Source organism: Lytechinus pictus, chromosome 8, assembly GCF_037042905.1.
Source record: "Lytechinus pictus isolate F3 Inbred chromosome 8, Lp3.0, whole genome shotgun sequence".
Taxonomy (NCBI): Eukaryota; Metazoa; Echinodermata; class Echinoidea; order Temnopleuroida; family Toxopneustidae; genus Lytechinus; species Lytechinus pictus.
The window spans coordinates 22,743,170-22,756,751 of NC_087252.1; the positions used below are offsets into that span (position 1 = coordinate 22,743,170).

Consider the following 13,582-nt stretch of genomic DNA (forward strand, 5'->3'; position numbering starts at 1 on the left):
TGCCTTTAGTTCTTTTCTTTTATTCTCCTTGTAAATATGTTTTCTCCTATATGCTCTATATATTTCATTTTTGCCCTCCCCCCTCTTTGGTCTCCCTGATCGCCATTGGTAGCACAAACGCACAAACTAAATAAATTAGGCTGTAGATTTATGCAACAGATTCGGTAATTAAACACCCTTTTGTAGATTTAAATCATGCTGGTGACAACTCCGCTATGCTGGGGGCAAGGTTATACGTGGGGTGGGGAAAATATAAGAAAATGTGAAAAATAATGAATTTTCAAGCGTCTTTGGTTGTGGCATTGGAATAAAATAGTTACCATGGTAACTATTTTATATGCCACAACCGAAGACGCTCAGGCTGATGCACAGTTGACGCTGCCAATGTCAAAACTTTGAAGGGGCGCAATTAATTCCTCCCCAATAATTAAGCAGCATCGGATTTCGAGGCAAAGATTTGGCACTGGCTATCTGGCTCGATCTGGGCACAATTTCAATCTGCTTTTCCAGGATATGACACTTTTCATTAAGTTTAGCACCCCAATCCTCTGAGGGATCTCCGATAAACAGTTTTTCATATTTTGTTGGCAATATCACTGAAGTGTTTTTGAGGAAGCAATATATGATTTTCACACTGGGGGAGGGATCGTTATGCTTTTGAGTTGACCCCCCCCCCAATTAACAAAGGGACCGGGGGGGGGTTCTCACTGAAAATAATCAACTATTTAAAGAAAATTTAAAACAATTTAGGCCCGGGAAAAAGGACAAGAACTCGAATAAGAATACGACCAAATAATTATTATCATTATGACTCGTTATTACCCGGCTAAAGCCGGGGTAACAGCGCTACTGTCAGTGACTGTACTAAAACTGCTAGTGATGTAGATAGTGGAAAATCCGAGAGTTTTGAAGCTGACACAGCTGAAACGCGTTTAAAGGGGGTATTTTTTTTTCAGTTTTGGATGCGGGCCGCGCATGCAGGGTATGAAAATCACAATTTTTTTAAAGGTGGTTTTGAAAGACTGGTCAATGGTCAATTGCGGGGTCAAGTAACGTATTTAGGGTATATTTTTTTTCCGAAGCTTTTTTGTAAAGCGGACTAGCCAAACGTGTATAGGGCCATATGTTTTTCCCCAAGCTTTTTCCCCGGGGCTTTTTCCTCCTCGTTTCTAAAATGTGTTCGGGCCCAAGACAAATCTTGTTTGTGGGTCGTATTCTGGCGACAATTGGTTTAGGGGCCAAAATATGTAAAGCCCGCGAAAAAACTTGTTTACGGGTGTTTGGAAATAATTTGGTCACGCATATGTACAGCAATACATTTGACTGCCTCCCGCACCCCCCCGGGTTTACAATGCATAAAATCGTCTTGATTATAGGCATAATGAAAAGATAAAGTCGGGACTATACGTATCATAGGATAGGAAACATATAGGCACTCTTTACGTAGGCCTACAATTAAGTTGACTCATAAAATTTGAAAGTCGTCTTTTAGTTAGGTAACTATACAGTCCAAAAGTTTGATTTTAATTCTCTGAGCCCTATTACCATAGTAATTGCCATCCGATGGAAAAGTATATAGTTGGCTTTAATTCAGATGAAAAGGGCCCCCATAACAACAGTTCAGGCTGCGGTGCCGTAAGAGCTAGAGCTAGAAAGAAAAATAAAGGCGTTATATATTACTTGCCAGTCTTATACCAATTAAACCCCTGGCGCGGTGATTTAGCTAGCCTATATAATTTGGTTCGGTTTCTGGATGGATGTCTGAAAAGATAATTAATCAGAAATGGGCGGGAAATTTACTCAACCTGTTATTGGCCCGGCCAGCGGCCGCCGCCCCATGCAGGCCTAGATATAGGCCGCCCTATATAGACACATATCAGATTAGATTTTAGTTTTAAAAAAAGATGGGTGCATGTATGGCGCCAATGAGAGTTGGAGATCACTTCAGCACTATAAGAAATTTGTAGGCCTAATAATCACGGGAGTTACTGTCACTCCTTTATATAATACAGTCGACCGGCTATATAGAATAGGCCTGTCAATATAGTGAACTAGCTATATAGGCTTTTGTCAGAAAGAGTCTGGATTTTTTAATTGCCAAAGACCCCGGCCAAATAAAATTAATGTTGCTGAAGTCATATCCCCAATAAGCTACTTTTAATCCACCAAGCTGCACTGGAAGGTATTAGGCCTAATGACAATCCGCCCTAAAAGTAATGTTTTACCAAGGAGTTTTTACCCATGGAGGTTTGATGTAGGTATCTGGGCCTCAGTCTGTACCAGCTGTCTGCATCTCCCCAACGAAACCCTCGGCCCAGATCCATTCGAACAATATATTTGCAAAGTTCACCGGGGAAGTGTGCGTTGCACACAGACGATACGTAAGGTACCGGTATGTGTATTGGATATTCTAGCCATGCAATGCTGAAGGTTATCCACCTCAACGTGCGTGCATCATCACCGACTGAAAATAGGAAGGACAAAGCCCAGTGCAGCTCAAGACGAGAATAGCGCATGCGCTTTTCATTCAAGACTCATCGCTTGCTGGCCAATGATTGGCTGGACACGCTGCATTGCATTGCATACACGGCCGTACCATCGAGAAGGGGAGGATTTGTACGCTATCCGAAATGGACGATTCATTTTTGTACTGATATTTTCGGATTTTACAAGTGACTTCAATATTCCGGAATTGGATCGTTGGCATGGCCATGTTCTTTCCCCGATGCCGTGATGCAAAGTAATTTTTCGTATCGCCGGTGAGTATTAAAAATTAATTGGATATTTTTGGGTGTTAGCCATGTGGGATCCGATTCGTCGGCTATTTTTGTACGCAGTATGTATGCGAGCTGCTATGCTATGCGTGTTGTACGTGTATTGCAATGGCAATGCCATGTTTAGTTTTTGTGCAGCAGTTGTGTGTGTATTGAAGTGGCCGTGGCATTGTGTGGGCTCGGCCATTTGCGTGTGTCATATGGATTGTTCTTTCTAATGTCTGTGTGCAGCTCGGTGTCGTCAGTGCACAGCAGTGCCAGTGAGCTGTGCCTGTGCATGGATGCATGTGTGGTGCCAGATCATAATATGAATGAAGAGTGAAGTGGAACTGGGGAGCTGGAGTGGAGGTGCATGTGAAACTGAAAGTGAAACGTGTTGTGGAATTATTCTTGCAATATTGTTTGTGATCAGTTGTTAAGTTTTTAATTGCCGTGACTCAATGTTACTGTTAGCATCCAAATTAATTTGACTGGTAGTGGTATCGGGCCACATCGTTCATTTTCAGAATATATAGGCCTATGGCTATAATATTAAAAAAAAACCCTTTTTGGCCTTTCTTGATCTTGAAATATTTGCCTGGCCTTGCCCTTGGTTTGCACATATGGAGTCATAGGGGACACTAGATTTTTAGGGGAAAAAATGAAAAGGGAAAAAGTATTTTAAAATGAAGAAAATAAATGGAAGAAAAAAAACAGAACAGGGATAATTCAAGTAAGCCTATTTTTAAAGTCAATAAACAAACAAAAGTCAAAGAAGAGTCATAGAAACTAAAATTCCCCTGCAATTTAATCAAGAAAAAAAACTGCCCCACCCCATCAAAATGTCACTCTATAATATCCATGCCCTGGCCTAGTGCATTTGCCCCTCACGATTTGATGCCATGATGGGTCTGCAGATCTATGCAGATAGCCAGTATGTCAGAATCTATTAGCCTATATCTGATGGCTGCCCAGGGGCTGTTTCATAAAGCTACATGTATTAAGTTAAGGGTGACTTATGAGCTGACTGGTGATCCTTTCTTGTGGTAAATGATATTCACCATTTAATGTTCATCGGTGATTATAATTTATAGCACGTACAGTAGGTTCACCAGTCGTTCTTAAAGTCACGCTCTTAACTTCCAAACAGCTAAATTATGAAATATATATACCCACCAGATCACAGTCCAAACCAATGATGGAGGAGATGTAAAGCTCTACTGGCATAAATTTGAGGGAGAGGGGCTTAAAGAAAATTCATAAATTTCTTCCTTAAGAATGTTTTGGGAAAATACCTTTTTTTTTGGGGGGGGTGGTTCTTATGGCTCAAAAGTAAAAATAGGGAAACCTTCCATAGTGCCTTTTCACAAGGCAATTCCAGCATGGATTTGAATAAAAAAATACATCTACACTCTAGGTTGGGCTCAGGGTGATTTCACCCCCAAATGCATGCAAGAGCCTTGAAAAATAAAAGAAGGTGCCCCGGTAGTCCCCTTTCACTGCAAAATATTAAATGTTACAGACTTAAGATATGTATTATTTAGCCTTCTTTTTAGGCAATAAGCCTATAGGCCTTCTTCAGGTATGTTATGAAATGTAGCCCCCCCCCCAAAAAAAGAAATCCTGATTCCCAAATGCATACAGGTACATGTATATAATGCAGTTCCCAGAGGACCATTCTGAAGTTGAATAGAATGTTACACAGTGAGAGAAAAAGTTAGTAAAAAAAAAAAAAGGGGGGGGGGGCTTGCAGGGGCAAAAAGGGGACTCCTGCTAAGCAATGTTCTGGAGCCAGGGTGGTGGCAAAGCCCATTTTGCTTCCTTGTTCATTGTTGTTCAAGTTGGGTGAGACAGGGTGACATATTAGGATGTGTCACAGCATCAGGGGGGGGGGGGGCAGTTGGTAATCTTAGGGAGTACAAAAGAAGGGGGGGGGGGGGAGAAAGAGGGCCACAGAACGGTTTGGGGCTGACTGCTGAGTCAGGTGACCATACAAAAAAAATCACAATCAGTTGAGGGCATTTGTACGTTTTTTATACACCCGTCCTAGACAGGGCGTGTGGTATCACGCTCGGTGTCCGTCCGTTGACTTTTCCTTGTATTTATGCGATAACTTCAGTTTGACTTAACCTACATGTAGGCTCACATAATTTGGTTTGTATGATACTAGCATGGATCCCAGGAAGCCTATTGATTTTTAAGTCCAAAGGTCAAGCGGTCACAGTGACATGTTTTCATCTTACACTTCAGCAGTCTTTGTAAACATGGTAACTTCAGTTTAACTTAACCTACATGTAGGCTCAATATAATTTGGTGTGTATGATATAGCATGGATCCCAGGAAGCCTATTGATTTTGAGGTCAAAAGATCAAAGGTCAAGGTCACAATGACATGCTTTTATTTTACCCTTCTGAAGTCCTTGTAAACGCGATAACTTTAGTTGAACTTATCCTAGGCTCATATAATTTGAGGTGTTTGATAGTTTACTAGCAAGGATCCCAGGAAGCCTATCGATTTTTGTCCAATGGTCAAGGTCACAGTGATGTGTTTTCATATTACCCTTCTGAATTCCGATAACTCTAGTAGAACTTATCCTAGGCTCATATAATTTGAGGTGTATGATATTACATGTACATGTAGCATGGATCCCAGGAAGCATATCGATTTTGAGGACAAAAGGTCAAGGTCACAGTGACTTGTTATCTTCTGAAGTCATTGTAAATGCAATAACTGTTGTTTAACTTAATCTATGCTCATATAATTTGGTAGTATTCATACTAGCATGGATCCCAGGAAGCCTATTGATTTTGAGGTCAAAAGGTCAAAGGTCAATGTTAGAGTGACTTCATCTTACCCTTCTGAAGTTCTTGTAAAAGTTCTAACTTCAGTTAAACATAATTTGGTGTGTATGATACCATCATGGATCCCAGGAATCCTACAGCTTTTGAGTTCAAAAGGTCAAAGGTCAAGGTCACAATGACATAGTAGGGGGGACATTTGATATTCTGCCCCCCCCCCCCCCGGGATTTCCGCCCATGTTCCTTCAGATTGAAAGACGAGAGTCATAACCACTAGACCATGAGGCCCCCACATTTATAGTAAAGGGCAATTCCAAGCAATTTTTAAGTGGAAATTTTCCAAAAAATTATATTGGCTCTATTTCAAATCTGGATCAATTTTTCTATCAAAACTCATATTGAATTTCATATAAAAGGGGAACATAATTAGCCACAATTTTTTTTCTTACGCATCTCCTTATAGAAGAATCCAAACCATACAAGAAATTCTATACATGGGACATATATTGTTTTTTACTTATAATTTCAATTTAACAGAAAACTTGCTTGTTTTATAAAATTTTCTTTTGGATAATTAGCAAGGGAAGGGTAATCGTTAGGGTTGTCACAGAAACCCTGATCTATTCTGAAGGTGCCTTTAAAGTTCTGATACAGTCACTCCAATAAAACCGACTCCAAAATGACCAATGATATGCTACATACATGTATCCAAACATTGATTTGATCCTTCTGGAGTCTAGTAGTGACTTGACAAGCTAATTTACATTCAATGAACCTAATGGATCCCATTGTCTGATCACTGTTGCAGATGAGCTACATCGAACAACTCTTAGAAGTGCATGTGAATCTGTACAAGTATGGACAGTGAGAAAGAGGACCAAGGTAAGTAAAGCTCTTGCTCTAATTATGCTTTATAGTTGCCTGTGACACCATTTCATGATCTTCCTTCCTGGTTGGCTCTTTCATTGGGTTAAGTGGACAGTCTCCATAAAAAAATTAAAGAAAAACTTGTTCAGATTCGGGGGTTGGTATATGGACCTACCATTGGATATTTTCAGAGTAATTGGGAACTTTAAAATCCTTTGGTATCTGTACCAAAGGACACAGCTACATGTACACTGTACAGACAGTTTCAACATCAAACACCCCCCCCCCCATTGGTGTCAGTAATGAGAACACAACTCTGCATACATGTACACTTCAAGGTCACCTACATGTAAATTTGTTCTGATGCACATTGGGAAAGATGTACGAAGTAGATCTACATGTAATACTAGATAGTGTCAATTTACATCTCAGGATGCCAGTATACGTACACATCTGTGCTTGAGAAACACTTGGAAGCAATACCTGGAAATATTCAAGAAGTATATTTCATAGCATTTCCCTGCTTTTCCAACTTTCACATTTTCCTCAAAAATTATTGCAGCAGTATTTACCAGTATTTACTACTGGCAGTATTTTTCAGTTCTCACTCTGGCAAACACTGCATTAAAGGGAAAGGTTCACAAATTACTGAACTACAAATTAGTGAGCTTTCCAGTTCTTTTAATGTTGTTTAGGAAGTAAATCAAATGACCCAATGTCCAGGAGCTCTTCTCATAAATGCTCTCACGAACCAAACCCGGCTGATTTCTGTATGCAGTGCTTGTGACTCAGCAGAATAGAATCCATTTCTCATTTATATTTCACCTTTTTAGCATCTTTCATGCAGTATTTCAAGTATCTTTCGTGACCTTAAAGGGAGGTACATTGTACTGGACAAAGAGAATTCACAGATCTACAGTATGCTAAGGTCAAAGACCACCAATGCTCGGGGTTTCAGGAATGGAAACAAAAGATATTAAAAAGAAACTCTCTGAAATGTGTATGGAAATAGGTTGTAATATGTAGGTCTCAGCCATTGGAGAGTTTGTGAAGGTCGTGATCAAAGGTGGTCAGGGAATCTCACTGCCTGATGCATTAGACTTGATCCGAGACTTAGCATGTCTGGGAATCAGAATTGAGGAAACAGCCTTGTGGGCAAGGTGGGGGTCAGTGAGGTCATCGATCACTTAATACAAAACTACAAGGAAGGTGAATAACAGATCTACACATCTACAACTATCTCAAAACTAAATGTCAATTAAACCAGTCAACACTTTAATGTACAACTAGGAAAGTACCTTTGAAACATCCTGAATGTGAATTTACAGGATCTTTGTACATCGCATTGTCTTCTTCACAGCATTAACAAGTTTTTCCCAGTATTTCCCACCTGGGAGGGAAACACCTATTAAAATTCCTGAGAAATTGCCATCAACTCCACAGACTCTGAACTGACCAATAAGTTGTATCATTTGAATTATAGTGATAGCTCTGTGTGGTGTTGACTATTGAGTCAGCTATTGTTGATGTAGGCACTAGGCATTAGCTTTTCAATTCCATGCCCCTTGTCTATTCTTTCAACTCCTGTTTTATAGCCATTTTAGTCTTTGTCTTTATATACACTTTCGTATCTTTTGTAGCTATCTTTGTACTGCTTGTTTGCTTAACAGGAATCATCTGTTGGTCTGAAGGTCAATATTCAAGCAATGTTCCTTGAATTGCATTCTTTAGGGTACTAGGGGTAATCATGTCTTATCTTGTTTGATTTTCTTGAGAATTTTATAAGAATTTGTTGAGTTCAAGAGTTTTACCGCAATGCAGTGCAAGTCCAAGCGTTAAAAGGATAAATTCTGTCTTTCTTGATAGTGTTTGGTATATTTTTGACAGTTACATTCAGGAAGGTACAACAAAAATAAATGAACAGCTCCATGGATATTACATACATGTAGTGTTGGAGTATGTCACCTGTTTAGTTTAACCCCCCCCCCAAAAAAAAAAGAACTATAGATGCCAATGTCGGGGCCTGTTGCAGAAAGAGTATGCTGTTAAGTGCAACTCGTGAAAGCAAGCAAACTCCCTAGTATGTATGTTTCATTGGTTGAAAATTAAGTTGTGTTTGATTTTTGTTTTCATTTGCATTTCATTGTAACTCTTTATTCAACAGGCCCCTTCTCACACAGCATTTGCTTCTGCAGGTTTTGCACTTTTCTGTCATTTTATTTGACTATACAGCTTAAGTTTGTCTGTGTGTACTGCTAGGGCTTCAAATGTTAAGTTTGCAGTAGTGTAGAAGACAAGACACTTTGATGCCATTACAAGGATGAAACAGCTCATGATTTTGGGGATAGTACAATGGAGGATCTTGTCTTGACAAACTTTGCACATATTGTACATGTATGTAAGTGTATGGTAGCAAAATGAATGTTGACCTACATGGTATAGGCACTTCCATTGGTGCTTGATATCCCTGAGAGAGTGACTTCCAAGCCAAAGGTCATCTACAGTGTCATTGATAGTGCTGTATCAGAGGGTCCTGGCTGGTCTAGTGCAGTACACTTTGATACAAGACCAAATCTTTATAGGGAATACGCAAGATACATAAATGTTGACCTTTTCATTATGTGCAATTCCATGAGAGCTACATGTATCTTATCCCTGTGTGAGTGACTACCAAGCCAAAGTACACAGAGTGTAGTTCAAACCACTTCACCTAATTCAGGGTCTTAGCTGAGCTAGTGTAGAACACACGTTGAAGAGTAGATACAGTTGAGGCCAGAATTTTACATACACCCAGGAAATTCAAACAAAAGTTGACACTTGCCAAACATCATAAGATTTACTGTATCTTATGAAATATTTGTGCTATCATGACAAATTTGATATCAAACAAATTAGTATGTCATGCCCCTTCATCACATTGTTTTGTCATCAGGAACTGAAAAATATTTAGGTGTCATTTTTTCCCCAACTAAGAATCTCCATATTTTAGACAAATTAAAAATAAAAACTTTCATATTTGTGCAGAATTGTGCTAGTTACTTCTCAACACAAACATTTCAGATTACAATTTTTTGTTCAGTGGTGACGTATCATGATAGAAAATGTAATATGAATTTATATATTTCTATGAAACAACGTTTAAAAATATAATAACAAACAATAGAATACATTTGGCATGAATATTAATTTTTTCCTTCAAAGAAAATTTCACCTGAAATATACTTTAATAGCAACGGCATCCAGAACATATAAAAGAGCTTAATATGCTCTTTCATTTGATACCAAATTCGTCATGGTATTATTTTAATATTTTCATTTCTGAAGATATAGTAAATTTTACGATGTTTGGCAAGCAAACAGATTTCACTGAATTTCATGGGTGTATGTAAACTTTTGGCCTCAACTGTATAAGGGAATGAATTTTCAGTTTGTTTAGCAAAATGTGGAATTGTCAGTATAGGCACTTCCATCATTGCCTGTCTTATCCCTGAGAGTGACTTTCTCAAGCCAAGCATGGGTGACTTGCAGTCTCGTTGATACTGCTATATCTGATGAGGGTCCTATATTGGAGCTATAATATGTAAAACACACTTTACAAGTCCAAACAGTGGGATATTCTTAGATATTAAAGGGAATAAGTTTTTATCTTCAAATTCAAAGTTTGTTTTAATAATAACAAAAAAAATGTTGACCGTTTCCTTCTTCATGTAGGCACTTCTACCTGTGCTTATCTTATCCCTGAGACAGTAACTACCAAGCCAATGGTCATCTGCAGTGTTATTGATACCGCTGTATTTCATGAAGGTCCTGGCTGAGCTACATGTAGTGTAGAATGCATTTTGATACAAGGCCAAACAGCTGGATATTATTAGATGCATGTAGGAACTACATTTGTTTTATCTTAAAATTCAGTTTGTTTTTTTAGTAACAAAATGTTGACCTTTTCATTATAGGCACTTCTGTCAGTGCTTATCTTATCCCTGAGAGAGTGACTACCAAGCCAAAGGTTACCTGCACCGTCGTTGATACCGCTGTATCTGAGAATGGTCCTGGCCGAGCCACCAAGACCTTGCCTGAAGGACTGGAGGTGCGTGACTCCGGGATCTCAGGAGCTGGCCAGGGTGTCTGGGCAGGGAGAGACTTTGAAGAAGGAACACGTTTTGGTCCCTACCAAGGCGAGCAGGTGGACAAAATCACTGGCTACCAAAGTGGCTATGCATGGGAGGTACGTTGATTAAAGAAAATCTTTTCAAGAGTGAAGTGTTGGGAATAACAGTAAGGAATTCCTTATTTATACCTTGTATTCAGATTTAATTTTAAGAAGAATCTCTAATATAGAAAATGAAATTTACTAATTGAAATTGTAAGTGAAAAAATGTTGCATTTTACTATAAAGGTCTTTGGAATTTGTCTAAATTATGGTAATTTAGGTAACTCAGTGCTTGTGTGGAGGAAGGTCTCGCTCTTCCCTTCACATTGGAAATATGGCAATATGATATGATATGATATCACAAAGACTTTTTTTTTGAAGCCCCAGTGACATATTAAACACAGATCCTCAAGGATCTACACGGCAATGGCGGCATGATGTGGGGAGGTCCGGGATAGTTTTTCCCCAGATTAAGTGCAACGGTCGTTGATAGCGGTACACATGGCAACTACACGTTCCTACACACTGTCCTACACGGACCATGCTGGCAGAGCACGTCGTCTACGCGGATCAACAGGGTGTCAATACAGATCAACATGGCAGCTACATGGATCATCTTGGATTGCTCTGCCGACGTGACAGTCCACAGATGATGCTGGATGTTTTTGGCCTCCCACAAAACTGCTGTATTGGCCTCATGGACGTCCATGGTCCTCCAAGGTTGCCCAAGGATGCCAAGGCGTCTACACGGATCTCTCCATTCCAGATTTGATGCGGGGGTTGTCCGCCGTCTATTTGTGGCTGGGGCTTAAGTGGGTTTTAAGAGTGTGCAACTCTGTTGCCTACCATCACTTTCATGCATACTTGTACTGTTTGCTCTTTTAAATTTTGATACCAGATAAGAAGTGACGGAGGCCAAGGAGAGGTCATCCATTGCATAGATGCCGGGGACGAGGCCAAGAGCAATTGGATGCGCTACGTCAACTGCGCCTGCAAGGAAGTAGACCAGAACCTGAGGTCGTACCAGGATGGTGAAGACATCTTCTACATTGCCTACAAACCTATCAAGGCTGGAACAGAACTCTTGGCGTTTTATGGAGAGGAGTATGGGAGAAAGTTGGGCATTGAGATGGAACCTTCCACAGGTAGCCCACTGCATTGATAATCAAAATCATTGTTTCAAATTACAAGTTCAGATCTGACACTTCATTTTTGAAGCGAGTTTTAATATAATGCATAACATGATGTACATGTATGTAAGATTTATATGCTGGATGAAAGCCATGCTAGCTTAATATTTATGTGAAGAGTCAATTTTCTACATAGTTTAATATCACAGACCCTACATGTACAATGACCGCTATTCTTTAAGTATTAATGATATCACTTGTATAATGACCCCTTTGGGATCCTATTTTTGTCGTTTCCCACCAGTTGCTACCGGAGACACTCACTTGTGCAACATCTGCGGCCAGCTACTAACATCTGTTGAGTTTTTGAGTCGTCACCTGAAGTATGTCCATCAGAGCCGCTATGGCATCCCCTCCATGTACAACATGAATGCTGATGTTTCTGAATGTAAGTATAGATGAATTTGACTTCAGAGCTCTGCAACTTGCGACTGTCATAACTGGGGGCTTCCAAAGAACAATAAACGCACCTTGAATAGATTATACGATGGGCCAGGTGGGTGTTTCATAAACCTGTTTGTAAGATACGAATGACTTTACGCACAACTGCTGATCCTTTCTTGTGCTATGTGGTATCCCTATATAATTGATTTATGACCTAAGAACATGTTCCCGTTGTGCGCAACCTTACAAACAGCTTTATGAAACACCCACCAGGTACATTTCTATGTCAATGCATAAATTTTCATTTGTAAGGGATACTTGAAGCTCCCTAGTTAGAAATTACCATAAAAAACAGCACCCAAACCGAATTCTGTAGTCAAACTTGGATTTGGGATTTCATGGCGATTGCTCCTGCAATGATTTGTGTGTTTCATGATACGTGCGACACCAATGGTCATCATTGAAGCCTTGTTGATTGCCTGCTTTTGTTTGAGGACATACAAATAGCATGGGCACGAGTGAGAATAAAGATTTAAAGAAAACTTAATAAAGTATTTAATAGAAATAGCGGAAGTGTGAATCCCAAGCACAGGAAAGAGTACCTTAAGGATTAATCAGTAGCACTACAAAATAATTCCCAAGAATATTGTAATGGTTATAAGGGTCCCCTTTATTACTGCACTGCAAGAATCTTAAGAATTTGAGGAGGTTTATTTACTCATACCCCATGCTACATTCATTTTATTTCTATCTTCTCTTATTGATGTATCTTACATTAGATTTGAAATCAGTCAAGCAAGGCAAGGACCTACTGGAGAAAGCAATTAGCAAAACTGACACAAGTAAGTTTTGCCCAAGATGATGATGATTATAATACCTTGTTAATAGCACTGCATGCTTTGAGGTGACATCTCACGGTATTTTACAGATATATTTTACCCGGCCATGTTGTCTCTCCCATGTTTAGAGTAGCCATTCAGACAAGGCCCTGTGTCTGTTATGATATGTTTATATCAACCCCCCCCCCCTCCTTGACTGTAAAAAGACTAATCGCGAAAAGCTGGGTGAATGCGAGCTCAGCCACATGGCCTTTAGAAACTTGACTTGGATCTCTTATGTTAAACCATTGTTTCCCGCTCGTGATCACTACTTGTGAGGTAGCGGCTAATCAGCGAGCGTTTCATTTCGCATCAATGAACCCATACCATAGATATCGAGGTTGCCATCCTTAATACATATCGTGACTGATTCCTTTTCAGGTCCTAATACGTCAACAGAGAAAGCTGCAAGTAGGAAGTCAAGACTAGGTTCTTCAACAACACAAAGAGGTCAGTCTTTCACCCAGTTTATATTCATTTGGCCTACAAGCAGTTGGTCCACTTCTAAGATAGTCTTATACCCCATCATTGAGTGTAATCATTGAGATCGTCTTATACCTAT

The 13,582-nt window shown here is 39.6% G+C and overlaps 1 protein-coding gene across 1 annotated transcript in view; it reads left to right on the plus strand.

Moving 5' to 3' along the window:
• Positions 1–2,466: 2,466 nt before the first annotated feature.
• Positions 2,467–13,582, plus strand: part of LOC129266211 (uncharacterized) — a 29,681-nt gene continuing 18,565 nt past the window's right edge. The window contains exons 1-7 of the mRNA XM_054904044.2: positions 2,467–2,759; positions 6,360–6,433; positions 10,372–10,643; positions 11,467–11,713; positions 12,003–12,146; positions 12,922–12,984; positions 13,402–13,470. Coding sequence (XP_054760019.2) covers positions 6,409–6,433; positions 10,372–10,643; positions 11,467–11,713; positions 12,003–12,146; positions 12,922–12,984; positions 13,402–13,470 — 820 coding nt within the window. The 5' untranslated portion in view covers positions 2,467–2,759; positions 6,360–6,408. The remainder of the gene's footprint in view (positions 2,760–6,359; positions 6,434–10,371; positions 10,644–11,466; positions 11,714–12,002; positions 12,147–12,921; positions 12,985–13,401; positions 13,471–13,582) is intronic.